Genomic DNA, 16,559 nt, shown 5'->3' with positions numbered 1-16,559 from the left:
TTCTTTATACCTTGCTCCAACTCTAGGAACATCATATATTTCATGCTGATTTTTTTTACCAAAGATATGAGACTCGAACCCGCAACCTCTTAATTGAGTATGAGGAGACTATATCATTTGAGCTATAACTCATTGGCATATACTTCATGCTGATTACTCATACAACATGTTTATTTATAATTCCTTACATAACCATAACGTACATTATTTAATAATATACCTTGCCATTCCATTCACTCATTGAAGAAAGTATGTTATTATGTTAAATCAAACTTTTTACTCAACTCGTCACTAAGACTATAATGGTTTATAGAGCACAGCAGTAACAGAATGTTAACAATGACTGCTGATGAACTTGAGTGTAATGAGAGAGAATTGAAGAAGTTGAAAATTTTTTCTTGTATATTTATTTTTGCTTTAATTACATTGGAGACTCATATATGTATATATTGCAGGATCACTAGGATTGACACTATTGTTTGACCAAATAAAATGCTCCTAAGTTTTTCCATTAAAGTCAATAGAGCCATCGACAATTTGGTCAAAACTATTGGGGCTCGAAGATGGATAATTGGAAGAGGTGGTGGAGTTTTCTAAAAAGATATCATGCATGGAAAAACAAGTGATACTTATTTAGATTACTTAAATATCATTTTGTGTTTTATTTTTAAAAGACAATATGTATGTAGAATTAGTGGTTGACTTTCAACTATCGAATATATGTGAATTTACACCAATGAACTCAAAAAAACAGAGTCAAGCTAAATGTACAACAATACAAGTGAAAAGTTGACAAAATCTCAAACTATAACGAATTTTTATTCAAATAACACATATCTTTAGTTCAATATCACAGAAATTTGTCTAGTTTTTCTAGTTTTGTAGTAATCATGATATGATTCTGGTTTGTTTATAATCAAGAGAAAAAATAAGAGGAGATAATTAAACCTTAAGATCCAATCTCTCTCTGCTTGTAGAAAGAAGGTTGCTGGTCCTCACAATACATAAAAATCATTTCCCCCTTACCTTGGAATACAAAAGTAGGCACAAATGCTTGTCTATGAAATATGAATGTATGTTACCCCAAAAAGAATAAAGTAGATTAGAATTGCTTGTCTATCATAACCTTCAAGCCTGTATATATAATCAACAATGTTACAGAATTGATCTTTGTTTCACATTGAGGCAAAACAAACACAAGATCCTTTTATAAATTTCTACTTCAATTTGAATCAAGTTCCAAGTACATTACATATGCATGTCTTTCCAAGGAGTAGTAACCTTCAATCAAGCGATCAACTTGAAAACCATGTTTCTTGTAAAGGCTCACTGCTGGTGTCCTCGAGGGATCCACATGAAGCATTATGCGCGAAACCTTCCTGGTCTTGCATTTCTGAATCGCTGCTTTCAGCAGTGCCTCGCCGTGGCCTTGCTTCCTCCATTGCTCCTTCACTAACAAAACCAAATCATACCCTCCACATGGTGAATAAACCCAAAAGTAATTATGTTTTTACTGATAAAAAGAATCATTTATATCTTCACGTAACAATTCAAAATGTTGATTGAAAAACTTAAATACAAAGGAAGAAAGCATGAAGGATATACCATATTCATGCTTCAATATTCAAAACAACGTTATATTTAGTTCAGGAAATATTCAGTACACATACACCCTAAAATTATATATATAGTCTCTGAAGTTGCCAACATAAGTTACATTAGTTCCGTTTTCTTCATTGTGTTGTCTATTTCATTCATATGTCTAACTCATATGTTAACATTACATGTGACATTTAAGTTGACATAAATGAAGCAGGAGTTTGAATTAGTTCTTGAAATTTTTTAATATATACTAAAAAGGCCAGCTATGCGAATCAAGTGGAGTAATAACAATAATTTGAACATACCGACTTGTTACTTAATACAACAAATAACAGGAAAGAACGACAACACAGTAATAAATATGAAGATAGGAACTAACATGAGACATTTTGCAATTTCAGGGATTAAAGTGTTAATTTTCATATTTCAAAGATTAAATTAAACAGACCCAGATATTCAATTTAGGGATTGAAATGCACATTTACTCAATATTTAACTAGTTTAATTTTAATACTCTCAAGAACTTTTATCATTTCAACAAATTGATAATAAGGCTCTGTTTGGTTATTATAACAGGACACTAATGCTGTATTTAGAAAGGAAACTGAAACTGAGAGACAGAAACTAAATTAAGTCTCTAGATTGTGTTTGGCATAAAATATATTGGACTGAGTTATGTCCCATTATCATGTTTGGTTTAAGATAAATAGGGAGATTGGGGAGTAGATTTGTAATTTAAAAAGTTAAGTAAGAATATTTTTTGAAAGGAATATTATTAAAGTATTAGTTTCTGTCATAGGTAGCGTTTGGAAGAGAGACATGGATTGAGACTAAGAGACAGTGATTGAGACTAAGAGACAGAGACGGAGAGATAGAGATTGAAATAAGTCACAGTATTGTATTTGGTGGAAAGTGAGAGACAGAGACTGAAATAAGAATGAAATTCTAATTTAATTTGCACAAAGAGTAAAATTAGAATTAATTAATTAAAATGAGAGTATTTTATGTATAAGATATTATTAAAGTTTCAATCTTCGTCCCCAAAAATATCAGTCTCTTGTATCCCCACTTTTTGGAGGTACTAAAATACTGAAAATTTAAGGATAGAGACTGAAATTTTAGTACCAGTTTTTGAGCCAACAAATATAATAATACTGAGTGCCAGCTTCCCAGTATCTGTCACAGTACCTCAAAACAAACTCTAACTAGAAGTTTTAATCCCATGTGTCTAGAAATATTGAAGGGACTAAAATTTTATATTCCGAAACTGAAATTTTAGTTTGAGTTTCTGATCACCAAACACAATATTGAGTCCCATAAAACAAGGGGACCAGTGACATAGAGGGACAAAAGATGTTTGATTTTGCACAAGGGGGACAAAAAGATTTGTGTCCTATGACAGGAGATACAAAATCTCTCCACCATGCGAAGGACTGAGATGGACTGAGCTGAGCTGATAAAAGAAATTGTAGTTCCAATTTACTCTCACTCTTTTTCTTAATATTCCAAATTTATCCCCCGTTAAATATTCTCGTTCTATATAACCAAACTAACATGAATACATGTTACATTCTCATTGCCCCAAGCGTAAAATAAGAGCTTCCACATTTTTCATTGGAGAATTTCATCAAGCACCTTATAGGACACAACACAAGCTTCAATTTCAGAACAACACAACGCAACTTGATTTCACCTACTTAGATTTCAACCAAATAAACAAAGAGAAGTGGAGGTATTGGAACCTGCGAGCTTGGTGATGGAGGCGTAGAGGGAAGAAGGCCAAGAATACATGACATAGCCAACAAGTTCGGCATCAGCGTGGAGGTAGAGAAGTCCAGCGTTCTTCCGTTTGAGTTCGTTGTCGAAGAATGCGGCGTATGATTCGTGTTTGGGAAAGATCTTTCTCTCCAACTTCACAATTTCTTCAATTAACTTAGCACGGTTTTCAGTGTTCCTGTTAAGCTCGGCGATAATCGCCGCGTTCGCCATGATTCACGAGGAAGCCAAACAAAAACTGTGTTTATTAAATAACAACAGAATCTGAAAGAGAATTAGGGATCAGAAAAAGTAGAGATTGGAGAGGCATTTTGAATCTGAGGAACAGAGAGGTGTATGATTAAAATTACAAAAAAGACCTCCCCACCTGCATAGAATTATCGCCATGGTTTACTCCTAAACCGAATTAATGAGGAGCGGGGAAAAGAGGGTTGGAGGGGATGTTCCGCCATACCTTGAGAAAGGGACACTGTCTGGGACGATCCTCCGCCGCTTCTGTCGTCCGAATTACTGGCTTACTGCGTGACTCTACCAGCTGGGTTGGTTTTCTTTGGGCTTTAAGCCTTCTACTTGTTTCCTTTTTAAAATAAAGGAAAAAAGTACATATAAAATTTTTACACAGTAGATAGATATACATTTTAATTTTTTAATAAATTATTTGTATATATTAATCTTAAGTTTTATTATTATTTTTACCTTTTAATCGCTTGGATAATTTTTTAAAAGTAGTAACTATTAAATAATTTTGTGTATTGTGTGCCGTGACCCCCTTTTTTTTTATGACACAATGAAAACTAAATAATAAATTATTAGATTTATAAAATTTGAATTAAAAAAAGTTTACAAAACCAGTTAGAATCTTCTTTCTCTTCCTTTTTTCGCCAAAAAGTGAATGTGCATCAAGGACTACAACTTAAAAATAAAGATGTGGCTTTTAAATTTTTTTCATTCAAATTTAATAAATTCAACAATTTATTATTTAGTTTTCAGATATTGTGTCATCAAAAGAGTCATATTATACAATACACAGGATCATCTAGTAGTCATTATCATTGAAAAAGTTACTAAGTCGAGAAGAATAAAATTGACAACAAAATTTAATATTGGTGTATACCGATAACTTGTTAAAAAATTAGAGTATATATCTGCCTACCACTTATCATGTGAAAATTTATATGTACTTTTGTTCATTCTTTCTTTTTTTTTAAATATGTGTTAGATGTGGTTAATTTTTTTTAGAAAAGGAAAAAGATTGTGTGTAATTCACTGTAATGATTAGTTAGGATTTTTTTTTAGTATAGATTTTAATTTTTTAAACATTTTAATTAATAAATTGGATTCTCATATTTAAAAGAATAAAAGATAATAAAATTAGTTGAGAAATTTGACGGTTAAATTTTATGATGAACAAATTAGATGGTCCGATTTGTATTAAATTTTTTATAAGCAAAACAAAAATAACATAGTTATGATGGAGAAATTTAGCCCTTAAAAGTGTTCGTATTAGTTTTAAAAAAAAATTGAAAAATCAATGTACTCGTATTAGTTTTAAAAAAAATTATAAATAAGGGTGCTCTTATAATTTTAAAATTTTTAAATTTAAATATGGCCTATCTCAACAAAAGATATAGACGTATATAATACTTTAAGTTACATCTCTCTTAAATCTCTCTCAAACTTAATAAATTTTCTGTTTGAGCCGTTTATACTATCCTCCTATATTTATAGACTCATGTTCTTCATAAATTGTTTTGAGTCTTAAGCTTTATTAAGTTGAGGGTAAATCATAGATGGGTACTGAGAGTGTGCCAAATTAAGCATAAATTGTGGCTGTTGTGGTTTAGTCTTGAAATACGTAAAACAAATTACCCTAAAATGATTTACTAACAAACTGATAAAGTTGGTTATCTTGATACGATTTACTTATAATTTTTCCCAAGCCATTCAAGCATAAATCGTCTAAGGTGCAGTGGTTAACATATTATATAAACCATAAGATCCTAGGATAATTTATATATTATTAAAAAAAAAGTATTCACGTTTCCAAAATAACTTTAGGAGAATAAGATAAATTTAAAAGGGGATTATTTTATTTAAGTGAAAAAGCCATCATCTTATGCAGCCAAGACGTAGGAGATTTCATTCTAATAAAGTAGTTGACCTATTCATGGAGTTAAACTTCATGTTGCTTCTCTCCATCTAGAAAAAGTTCATCATTCTTTGGATGATAATATTCTTCCATTATATTTATGGCCTTTGTTTCTGGGATTTTTTCATGCATATAGCTTGATCATCTATCATGTATAACAGTAGAAAAATGACCCCATTCAAGACATAGCATAAGAATTTATGACGCCCCTAACAAATCTCCCATGTCCTTAAGGTAATCAATACATGTAGCCAAAGTAAATTGATACGGCTTTCATGTTAATTTAGGTTGATCTGCTAAAATCGCTTTTTTCATTGTTTGAATAGCATTATCCATATCGCTGTTCCTGTAATAGCCATATGCCAATCGATCCCATATACTGCCACCTAATTCATTGCGACTCTTTAAAAGCCTATTAACGAATGCTTCAGCTTTTTCCATCAGACCATTCTTTCAATGTGCACTCATCATCACATTCGGAATCCTGATGTCGAAGCATGTATTTCGAGACTCCAAATTCCTCAAAAATCATCTCAGCTCCATCAACATCATTAAGTCTAGCTAATGCGGTCAGCATAGAGATTTAATTCGTATTGCAGGGCCTGTTTAACCTTTTATTTTACACATATCCTAAATACGATAAACATCGTCTTTTTCCCCATGGAGCTGTACATAGTTAGAAGAGATTCACAAGCAGCCCTCCTCCTCTTGAGTTCAATAATGTCCTCCGATTTCCTCAGCATTGCATATGCTTTCTCATGTTGGCCAACCTGAATATAAGCTTTTGTTGCAATAGAGTATGTTATCAAGTTAATAGTTGCCTTAGGATCAGCTTCCATCCGCAATAGTAAGCTCTCCAATCTATCTGTGTCTTTAATGGCTGCATACGCAATTGTTGAGTTTGGAAAACTAAAACTTGATTAAAGTGATGATCAAATATTATTGGTTTTTATCAATTGGTTGTGTGATGTTTTTGTTTAAGTGTGCAGGAAAATAATTCAATCAAAGACAGTCCAAGAAGCAAAAGATCAAGCTCACAAACACAAACATATTGGCCAACACATATTTCAACCATACCACTCCATTCACTCAAAACTTGATCCATGAAGACTGGGACAAGCTGAACCATAAGAAAGATCAAATTTATCCCAAATAAAGATCCAAGCTCAATTCGGTGATGATATTCAAACCCATCTTTCTTCAACCTAGTATCTAACCAGGTAATCAACTCAAAATTCAATTGAATTTTTTTTCACTTTTACCGAACACAATCTCTTTCTTCTCTCTCTTCTTTTCCTTCCATATCACATCAAGTTATTGAACCAAGAAAGAAGAAAGATCCGAAGCTAGGGCTTAGCGAAGAAACAAAAGCTTGTTTTCAATTTCAAGCAAGAAAAAGGGCTACAACAAAGAAGCAAATCCTATCCTGAGAGAGTATCCTCAAAAGTTACTTTTTTCATTTGTGCTATACTAAGGAATCATGAAGAAATCTACTGAGTTTCAAGTACAAATCAAGCAACAATGAAAAAGAAGAAGTCAATTGTGCTCTACCTTGAATCCACGATCAAAACCAAACTTTGAGCCAAAGAAAATATTCACAGTCAAGATCTCAGAGGAACTTGAAGAAAAAGGATAAAAGAGAAACGTATGTTGCATGTCAAAGATTCGGCATTTTCTCTCTCTCTACTGACCACACCGCTGCGAGCTCTGATAAAGGAGGAAGAAGACAACCCTAGTGTTGAACTTGGTTCAAACCTTGGAGGGTTCACTCTTCTATAATAAGAGTGAATAACCAAGGGGTAAGTAAGTGAGTGGAACAAAGCACTTGGTTCGGTTCTCATAACTTCCTAAGCTGTTCTAAGTTCTTCTCCTTCATGGCTACCATTTTGTATTTCTTTTTTTCAGTTTAGTCTGTTTGAGTCTTATTGAAAAAGACAAATATGGTGAGGTTTGTAAGAAAAAGCCAATGAGTAGAAAAAGGCAGTGAGCTAGACTTGGAGAAAAAGCAATAGTTATCTCAAAAATTCTTTGTATGTATTTCTGTTTTGTGTCATGATCCTGTGGAGATTCCCTTGCAAGTTGAGTTAGTACTTTACTGTTGAAAACTATGTTTGAGTCCTAGTCAAGTTCGGTTTGGGTTAAAAACAGGACTTGTCCCAAATAGGATTGGGTAGAATCTTAGGGAGAATTAGTGATTGTAATCTATTGAAAAGATAGTGAAATTCTGTCACAGTTGTGATAGAGACTGGATATAAGCTATATTGCACGAAGTAGCTGAATCAGAATATATCAGTGTGTCAATATCTACTCTCATCTCTGTTTCTGAATCTACACAACAAGAGACAAAACAAAAGAATCTCCTAACGAGTTAAGAGACAAAACTTAAATATCTCCTGTACTATCTCAACAGAAAACAAGTTCACACGAAGAAAGAAAAAGAAGTCAAACGTGTACCATCAATTCAATTCAACAAAATATTAAGCGACACATAGTCGAACATGTCCCTGGATAACATTTCTCTCGTCAAACTATCGAATTTCGCATATTCAATTACTCGAACATAGAGCTTTAACATAGCATTATAACTCAATACCTAATTTATCGTATGCCTACAAGCGTACTCTTTTAGTTTCTGCATGGTAGCCTCTACTTTCTCCGCCGAATCATGTTGTGCATAGTAATTCAAAAGAACGCCATAGACCTTGAAATCTTTTATAGAATCTGAAAGGTTATTAAAGTATTTTTCTGCTGGACCTAAGCCATGAACTTTTGCTATCAAATCAAGACATACAACTATGTCTCCAGATGTTAAAATGATGTTTCCTTTCATCGCCCATCCATTCTAATACCTGATGGAAAAATGAAAAAGATCAAATCATTATTGGTCTTAAAGACAATTCATACCAACCAAATGCTTTAGATTAGCACAATCCTAGCAAAATTTGGAATATGATAGATTAAGTATAAGCAAAACAAAAACAACATAGTTATGATAGAAAAATGTTAGCCCTTAACCATTTATAGTAGTATTTATTCTAAATAGTTTGTCTGCAGTAGGAGTTGTTCATAGTTTCAGTAATATATGTATATATCAAATCAAATTGTTTGATCCTACTTAAATAAGTAAGACATTTGTTTTAACATAACTTAGGGACCGTATTCCGTACTCTTGTCCATTGTTGATGCAAAAAAAAAAAACTGCACAATCTAAAGCACAAAATGCATTCCAAACCAAAAAAAAAAAAGACACAAAATGCCAAAGCTCAATTAACCATCATCCTATGCAGCCAAGACACAGAAGATTTCATTCTAATTACTGGTGTCACGCAATAACTCAATTGTCACTATTTGAGGTGGCTCCTCCCAAATTGATATGTCGTACTCCCCTCTCCCAAATTAAGTATATTACACTCACACTCTAAATTTTCAAAATTACATATATAATCCTGCGTTTGATTAATATATATACTGACCTCACCTGATTTCACTTCATCGAACTTGATTTGTGCATCTAAATAATACAATTAGATTGCTTAGTGCTAATATAAGAAAATAATCCTTTGAAAATTGAAATGAAGAAATTTATAAAATAATAAAAGAAATAATTATTATTTGTATATACCAAAATTAAATTCAAAAATAGTATTCAAAAGTCAGAATTTATTATAGAAAAATAATAGTTATTTTTATTTTTAATAATACTATTTTACTCGATCTTTTTATGTTATATATTTACATGAAGTTATTAAAACAAGTAGTATTTTGAAAATAGTCAATGAGTTATAACTCAAATGCCATACTCTTTGTGTACTCAATTCGAGTATGTTATCTTTGATAAAAAAAAAAAAATAGTATTATGAAAATAGACGTGGTATTATACATTTTTCTTATTTTATTGAAGTTTAAACTTTAAAATTAATCAGGGGTATCTTTCATGCATCCGTAACCCTATCGCCTTCCCTGACTCACTCACTCACTCACTAGAACACTTGCTCTGTCCAGCCACCGCAGTGTCACCACCGCCGTCGCAACTGCTCGGAGCCGCCTTCCCTGTTACGCTCTATTCCAGTATCCGCCGTCTCACTGCAAATCATCTCGCATCGTTCGTCCGTCGAGCAGCCGATGTTCCGCCGCGTTGGCTCTGTTCAACCACGCTCCAGCCCTTCTCTGCTTCAGTTCGGCCACGCTCAACCCTCTTCTGCTCCATTCCTGCCACGCTCCTCCCTCCTCTGCTCCAGTTCCGTCGCGCACCACCGCCCTCGGCCCCAGTTCCGCAGCGGTTCGGGCCACCTCTTCTCCAGTTCTGCCGCGTCCAGCCTTACGGTACTCCCTCACCTCTATGCTCTAGAAGGTAATCTTTTTAGGATTTTTAATTTTTAATTTGTGATTTACTGATTTTTCATTTTTATTCTTCAATTATTGTTGTCTCTGGTTTAGAATTCATATTCTGTGGTTTTTATTGTCTTTAATTTACTGGCTTTAAAAATTAAGGTTATAAAATTCATATATAATAAAAAAATACAAATTTAAAAATAATAATTATTTCTTTTATTATTTTATCAATTTCTTNNNATTTCAATTTTCATAGGATTATTTTCTTATATTAGCACTAAGCAATCTAATTGTATTATTTAGATGCACAAATCAAGTTCGATCAGGTGATATATTAATCTAACATAGGATTATGTATGTAATTTTGAAAATTTAGAGTGTGAGTATAATATACTTAATTTGGAAGAGGGGAGTACGACAAATCAATTTGGGAGGAGCCACCTCAAATAGTGGCAATTGAGTTACTGCGTGACACCAGCAATTAGAATGAAATCTCCTGCGTCTTGGCTGCATAAGATGATGGCTAATTGAGCTTTGACATTTTGTGTATTTTGTTTTTTGGTTTGGAATGCATTTTGTGCTTTTGATTGTTGTTTGCTGTTTTTTTTGGGCTTTGGCCAGTTTTTAATGAAAAATTGCCCTCCCCTTTTACCTGAGGCAGGGTTTTAGTTTGGGGTTTTAAGCTGAACAATTTGCAGAACAAGAATAATGAATCTGTTTCCGAAGAAATGGAACCTGTTCAGCACCCGTTCTTGGGTGGTTCAGAGGGCTATGCTGCACAACTATCAAGCTCCAAGCGATCACCTTTTCCTTCGAATATCGAGAGCCGGACACCCCAACACTCCCATGAACCATATTCTGGATCAATGGGTCCAAGAGGGCGGACACGTCAGGCATTCCGAGCTCCAGTTCTTCATCAAGCAGCTTAGGTCTCATCGTCGCTTCAACCATGCCCTTCAGGTTAGTTAAATTTGTTTTTAATAATTCGAAAAGCTGAACATTTTCATTTGTGAATGTCTGAATATAATTTGAGCTTTATTGAATTTGAGAAGGATTTGATTTTCATGAATACAATATGCCTAAAGGACATGAGTTCCTTCATATTGGATTGGAACTAACTCTTTGAATCGTTAAGTGCCTGGTTTATTTATATATGTATATATATATATTGAAAATGAGTTCATGATTAGATGGCATTGTGGAAGAGTTTTAGATTTATTTTTTTGATCTGGTATAATTCTTGGGCAGAAGAGTTTTAGATTAATATTGTGGCACATTCTACCCCATTGCAAGGCAAGATCCCAACAGAGTCCTTATCAAAGTCTCTCCTGAAAAACCGCACCTAAAGGCATGTGATGCTAAGTCATATTTGGAAGGTAGTTCCAACATTCTCGGAAGATTTGGATCACTTTATGTTGACAACCCTTGATTCGGGATCATCTAGCATCCTAAGAACATTAGCTTGGAGTTCGCTCTTTAGGTTGCCATCAACAATGGACAAGAGTACCGAGTACGGGTCCCTAAGTTATGTTAAAACAAATGTCCTACTTAAATAAGTAGGATCAAACAATTTGATTTGATATATACATATATTATTGAAACTATGGGCAATTCCTACTGCAGACAAACTATTTAGAACAAATACTATTATAAATGGTTAAGGGCTAACATTTCTCTATCATAACTTTGTTGTTTTTGTTTTGCTTATACTTATCTATCATATTCCAAATTTTGCTAGGATTGTGCTCATCTAGAGCATTTGGTTGGTATGAATTGTCTTTAGGACCAATAATGATTTGATCATTTTTATTTTTGTATCAGGTATTAGAATGGATGGGTGATGAAAGGAAACATCATTTGACATCTGGAGACATAGCTGTACGTCTTGACTTGATAGCAAAAGTTCATGGCTTAGGTCCAGCAGAGAAATACTTTAATAGCCTTTCAGATTCTGTAAAAGATTTCAAGGTCTATGGTGCTCTTTTGAATTGCTATGCACAACATAACTCTGTGGAGAAAGCCGAGGCTACCATGGAGAAACTAAAAGAGTACGCTTGTAAGCATACAATAAATTTGGTATTGAGTTATAATGCTCTGTTAAAGCTCTATGTTCGAGTAAGTGAACTTGAGAAATTTGACAATTTGATGAGAGAAATGTTATCGAAGGACATGTATGACTCTGTGTCGCTTAATACTCGGCTGGATGCGTATGCGGCCATTAAGGACATAGATGGGCTGGAGAGCTTACTATTGCGGATGGAAGCTGATCCTAAGGCAACTATTGATTGGATAACGTACTCTATTGCAGCAAAGGCTTATATTCAGGCTGGCCAACATGAGAAAGCATATGCAATGCTGAGGAAATCGGAGTACCTGATTGAACCCAAGAGGAGGAGGGCTGCCTATGAATCTCTTCTAACTATGTACGGCTCCATGGGAAAAAAGGACGATGTTTATCGTATTTGGGATATGTGCAAAAGGCTAAACAGACCCTGCAACACGAATTACATCTGTATGCTGACCGCATTAGCTACGCTTAAGGATGTTGATGGAGCTGAGAGGATTTTCGAGGAATGGGAGTTTGGAAATACATGCTTCGACATCAGGATTCCGAATGTGATGATGAGTGCATATTGTAAGAATGGTCTGGTGGAAAAAGCTGAAGCATTTGTTGATAGGCTTTCAAAGAGTTGCAATGAATTAGGCGGTAGTATATGGGATCGATTGGCAAATGGCTATTACAGGAACAATGATATGGATAATGCTATTCAAACAATGAAGAAAGCGATTTTGGCAGGTCAACCTGGATCAACATGGAAGCCCTATCGATTTACTTTGGCTACATGTATTGATTACCTTAAGGACAAGGGAGATTTGGAGGGGGCATCAGAGATTCTTAGGCTATGTCTTGAACGAGAATATTTTTCTACTGTTATACATGATAGATTATCAAGCTATGTGCATGGAAAAACCCCAGAAACAAAGGCCATAAATCTGATGGAAGAATATTATCATTCAAAGAATGATGAACTTTTTCCAGATGGAGAGAAGCAACATGAAATTCAACCCCATGAATAGATCAGCTGTATTACCTGAAATTTCCCCTTTCTTCTGGAAAACTCAAATAATTGATATATATTTAATGATTTTAATCAATGATTACCATTGGATTTTTAAGTATCTTAATCCTTTTTATTATTTTTTTTAAATTTTTATATTCGTATATATTCAATGCTTATAATTATGACACGAGTATGTTTTGATTTGTCAGTTTATTTGAAAATTGGTCAAGCGTATTTCTATTCTTGCTTGGGTGGTGTTTGTGATTCTTTTTTCCAAAAAAGAATGTTTAGGTTTACGTGGAACATGCCAAAGCAATTCAGCCTACCAAATAATTAGAAGGTAGGTAGTGTTTTTTTAGATGGTTTCCTTATTAAACATCATTACAAGAAGCGGATTATGCAATCAAAGTGTTCAGAAACATTGATTAAGCGTGATAATCAAAGTGTTCTAGGAAAAGATCTATGATGATGTGATATAAAGTTGTCTTACTCCATATAACCACTAACTAATTTGGGATTCACAAACATTGCCACCTCTTTAGAATTTCAATTCATCGTTGCTTTAGACGAGTGACACCAATTTGGTGGTGACCGTTAACTTTTTCTGGTCGCAGTTGTTTCCTCATAAGCTATGCTCCAAGCATATATTCCTTCAATCTAAGTAACTATAAGTCACCAAAAAAAATCTAAGTAACTATAAGTAATGAGCTTATTTATTCTTTGTGGACTATGGAGCATTGGAGCATACTTTGATGAAATATAACATGCACCGGAAACAAACTGTGATATAGCTCTTATCAGATGGGCATATGATGTAAATCTGGATTCGGTTAATATTCAATTTGATTTCTAAATTTGTATGTGGATTTGTAACACCCTCACTATCAGAAGTCACGCTTCCGGCTGCGCCACTCTGATAGCAAAAAGTATTACGATTACTTTATATATTAAATACTAAAATAGGAGCCTGTGACTCGACACTGTATCGCTGATTTCCTTGAAAACCGAAAATAAACACTTTATCTTAATAAAAGTACAAACAGGCATAGATTCATATACAAGACTCCTTACATAATAACTCATAATATAATATACATATAAAACATACAATTCCTATCCCTCTTACAAATTTGTAATAACAAAGACGAGGGAATAAAATAATCTAATTAGTACAACAACATATCAACCAAACGCAGTATAACTCTTCTTAACGCTTCTTCATCCGGTTCCTGAAAAGATAAAGCTGTAGGGGGGTGAGAACCTAACCACACGGTCTCACCACGAAGTTTCAAAGTTGTCATAAGAAGATATTCAATAAGAAAATTGTTTTCAAACTCAGTGATTATCATTGCCTTATGAATCTTTTAAAACCAATAGGAAATCATTCAAAACCCTTTTCAAAGAAACAATGTTTAATCTTTCAGAAATCCGAAATCTTTCCTTTCTTATAAGAAAAATCTCAATCAGAAATCAACCACGCAATCAAACAACCAGTCACACACTTACATCGTAGGGTCAACAGAGTATCGCGTTTTCAACCTGGTACACGTGGTGGCAAGCCACGGCACTTACTCCAGGGAACCTCGTATCTCAGATATTTCAAATTCATAAGCCATATAAATAATTCATTCATCATTTATCAATATCTAAGCCATTCTCAATATCATCATCATTCGTCAATCCATATCCATTTCCAAATTCATTCAAAAATCATATTTCAAATCAATCCTCATCATCCTTCTTTCCGTTTCGTTCACTAACAATTCTCAATTCAAAACATAACTCTTTCTTTGATAAATGAAGTATTTTTAAATCATATAATGCTTAAAATTAAACCTTTTAAAATAACTACTTCAAATGAAACTTCTAATTTTATAAAATTTCGCCAGCATCTCCTCTAAAACTCGGATTCTGCCACCCTTTTCGGGTCCCATCCAAACATTTCTCAAACCTTTCCAAAACCTCAATCATTTTCCAAGATTCGGCTAGTTCCAATATCAAATAATTTTCAAAGTGAATCAGTGCCCATAATAAATCTCTTTTTAAAATCAAACCAGCTCAAATACTAAATCATTTATAAAGTCACTAACTCAAAATTAAACCATTTCCAAAGCCAATTCCTTTACATCATCAAAAATAGCTTCAAAACCAAGAAAAGCCATTCTTCATAATAATCAGCTAAATAACCTTTCAAACCAATTTTTTTTTCAGCAATCACAAACTACTCAAGCAATCAAGCAATCAGTCATTCAGTCCAGCAAACAACCACATTTAGAAGACAATTATAATCACAAGCATATGTTCTCTCACTTTAGTATCTATTTATCACAACTCTGTAATATAAATTAGATTTTAAGAAAAACCCCTACCTCGACTCGTCGAAACCATAACTTAAAATGCGTCAACGAAACCATTTCTCTTAACCCGAAACCAACAGCAACCGCAAACTCTGTCCCTGATCACTTTTGCAGCACTCACAGCAACTTAAAAGCAACATGCAATGCTCAAAACACAACCCTACGTTACCAGAATCTCAGAGTTTATAACCAAACATAACAGAATATTAACACGGCTTTCCGAAACGTAAATACTTACCGAACTAAGAAAATGAAACAGCGGCGGTCGCTGAACCGGTTTGGCGGCAGCTCCGGCAGCCACCTCGAACGGCGGCGACGACCAGAACTCCGGCAACGGCGACTGAAACAAACATACAGCGATGATTAAGCTCCCGGAAATTCAAAGGAAACGAAAACCAACTTAAAACCTCACCGGCGGCAGAGGTGTTCTCCGGCGGCAGGACTCGGACAGAAGCTCTGACAACGGCGGATCTGGCGGCGACAGCTTCTCAACGGCAACACACCCCACGACGGCAACTCCCGCGCAGCGCGTCTCTCTCTCTCTCGCGAACGGCGGCGACGGCGACTCCTCGCGCGGCTCTCTCCCTCGGTCCTGGTCTTCCTTGCGACGGCGATGAATGGCGCGGTGGCAGCGACGGTCCGCGATGGTGGCAACGAGCTGGAGCACAACGGCGGCGGCTATGGACGACAGCAAGCTCGATGACAACAGTAAAATTTCTAATTTAATTGTCAAAACTTGATTTAATTACTTTTAATAAAATAATTATCTAAAAACAAAGTCTTTAATGAATAAATAAGTTGAGATTAACTCATAATAATATATTTTTTTTTAAAATTATGGGTCTTACAGGATTTAAATTTAGCTTTTAAAGTTTTAATTATATCTATTTAATTTTCAAACTTTGTAAATGTGACTCACATTAGTCTTTAGGATAATTTTTGGCACACAAACGTTAATAGAACATTAACGTGGACAATCTGATGCCATATTAGAATATGTAAAATGATGCAGTTTTAGTTTTGGTGCTTAAATAGCCAAAAACAACACCATAATACTTGTTTTAGGAGGAAAAATTTTAATAAACATCATTTATGATATTGTTTTTGAACTATTTGAATGCCAAAATTAAAACGGCATTGTTTTGCAGAATTTACTGTGGCATTTGACTGTTCATGTCAGTGTTCTGTTAACGTCTTAAAGAACTATATTTATATATGAGATATATGCTTAAAGAAACAAAAAATATTATGTGATTTAGTGTTTGTATATATATTATTTTT

At 34.1% G+C, this 16,559-nt stretch overlaps 3 protein-coding genes and 1 long non-coding RNA gene across 17 annotated transcripts; 1 reads left to right on the top strand and 3 right to left on the bottom strand.

Moving 5' to 3' along the window:
• LOC107606254 (putative ribosomal-protein-alanine acetyltransferase) lies at positions 943–3,964 on the bottom strand. Of its 7 annotated transcripts, none has more exons than XM_016308280.2 (3): positions 3,833–3,963; positions 3,345–3,616; positions 943–1,452 (listed from the first exon to the last, which is right to left on the bottom strand). In XM_016308280.2, the coding sequence occupies exons 2-3, from the start codon at positions 3,589–3,591 to the stop codon at positions 1,223–1,225; spliced, it is 477 nt and encodes a 158-aa protein (XP_016163766.1). In that variant the 5' UTR covers positions 3,592–3,616; positions 3,833–3,963; the 3' UTR covers positions 943–1,222. The 7 variants fall into 7 exon arrangements, with proteins under 7 accessions (XP_016163766.1, XP_016163768.1, XP_020962221.1 ...); XM_016308282.2 differs by having other exon boundaries at positions 3,345–3,642; positions 3,833–3,958; XM_021106562.1 differs by having other exon boundaries at positions 3,345–3,745; positions 3,833–3,955.
• LOC107607926 (pentatricopeptide repeat-containing protein At2g20710, mitochondrial-like) lies at positions 5,801–8,357 on the bottom strand. Its single transcript, XM_016309821.1, has 6 exons — positions 8,141–8,357; positions 7,774–7,855; positions 7,219–7,300; positions 6,566–6,647; positions 6,166–6,407; positions 5,801–5,977 (listed from the first exon to the last, which is right to left on the bottom strand). Exons 1-6 carry the CDS (start codon positions 8,355–8,357, stop codon positions 5,801–5,803), a joined length of 882 nt encoding a protein of 293 aa, XP_016165307.1.
• LOC107606253 (pentatricopeptide repeat-containing protein At2g20710, mitochondrial) lies at positions 9,422–13,084 on the top strand. 8 transcript variants are annotated; one of them, XM_021106556.1, is made up of 3 exons: positions 9,422–9,850; positions 10,521–10,819; positions 11,681–13,084. In XM_021106556.1, the coding sequence occupies exons 2-3, from the start codon at positions 10,568–10,570 to the stop codon at positions 12,935–12,937; spliced, it is 1,509 nt and encodes a 502-aa protein (XP_020962215.1). In that variant the 5' UTR covers positions 9,422–9,850; positions 10,521–10,567; the 3' UTR covers positions 12,938–13,084. The 8 variants fall into 8 exon arrangements, with proteins under 8 accessions (XP_020962215.1, XP_016163764.1, XP_020962214.1 ...); XM_016308278.2 differs by having other exon boundaries at positions 9,422–9,878; positions 10,558–10,819; XM_021106555.1 differs by having other exon boundaries at positions 9,422–9,878.
• Positions 13,918–15,981, bottom strand: LOC107608485. Its single transcript, XR_001612879.2, has 4 exons — positions 15,691–15,981; positions 15,517–15,618; positions 15,291–15,438; positions 13,918–14,164 (listed from the first exon to the last, which is right to left on the bottom strand). It is a non-coding gene; the product is annotated as an uncharacterized LOC107608485 (long non-coding RNA).

This window comes from Arachis ipaensis, chromosome B07 (assembly GCF_000816755.2).
Source record: "Arachis ipaensis cultivar K30076 chromosome B07, Araip1.1, whole genome shotgun sequence".
NCBI lineage: Eukaryota > Viridiplantae > Streptophyta > Magnoliopsida > Fabales > Fabaceae > Arachis > Arachis ipaensis.
This window is presented reverse-complemented; position numbering and strand designations above follow the sequence as displayed.

Excerpts from the sequence above, each read along its gene's own strand:
- LOC107606254 (XM_016308280.2), bottom strand. The coding sequence starts at position 3,591 with ATGGCGAACGCGGCGATTATCGCCGAGCTTAACAGGAACACTGAAAAC. Across the intron at positions 1,453-3,344 it reads CTCCATCACCAAGCTCGCAG|TGAAGGAGCAATGGAGGAAG; the intron begins GTTCCAATACCT and ends TGGTTTTGTTAG.
- LOC107607926 (XM_016309821.1), bottom strand. The coding sequence starts at position 8,357 with ATGAAAGGAAACATCATTTTAACATCTGGAGACATAGTTGTATGTCTT. Across the intron at positions 7,856-8,140 it reads GAAACTAAAAGAGTACGCTT|ATTCAGAAACAGAGATGAGA; the intron begins GTAGGCATACGA and ends CTTGTTGTGTAG. Across the intron at positions 6,648-7,218 it reads TCAGAGCTCGCAGCGGTGTG|CTTGTCCCAGTCTTCATGGA; the intron begins GTCAGTAGAGAG and ends CTTATGGTTCAG.
- LOC107606253 (XM_021106556.1), top strand. The coding sequence starts at position 10,568 with ATGAATCTGTTTCCGAAGAAATGGAACCTGTTCAGCACCCGTTCTTGG. Across the intron at positions 10,820-11,680 it reads GCTTCAACCATGCCCTTCAG|GTATTAGAATGGATGGGTGA; the intron begins GTTAGTTAAATT and ends TTTTTGTATCAG.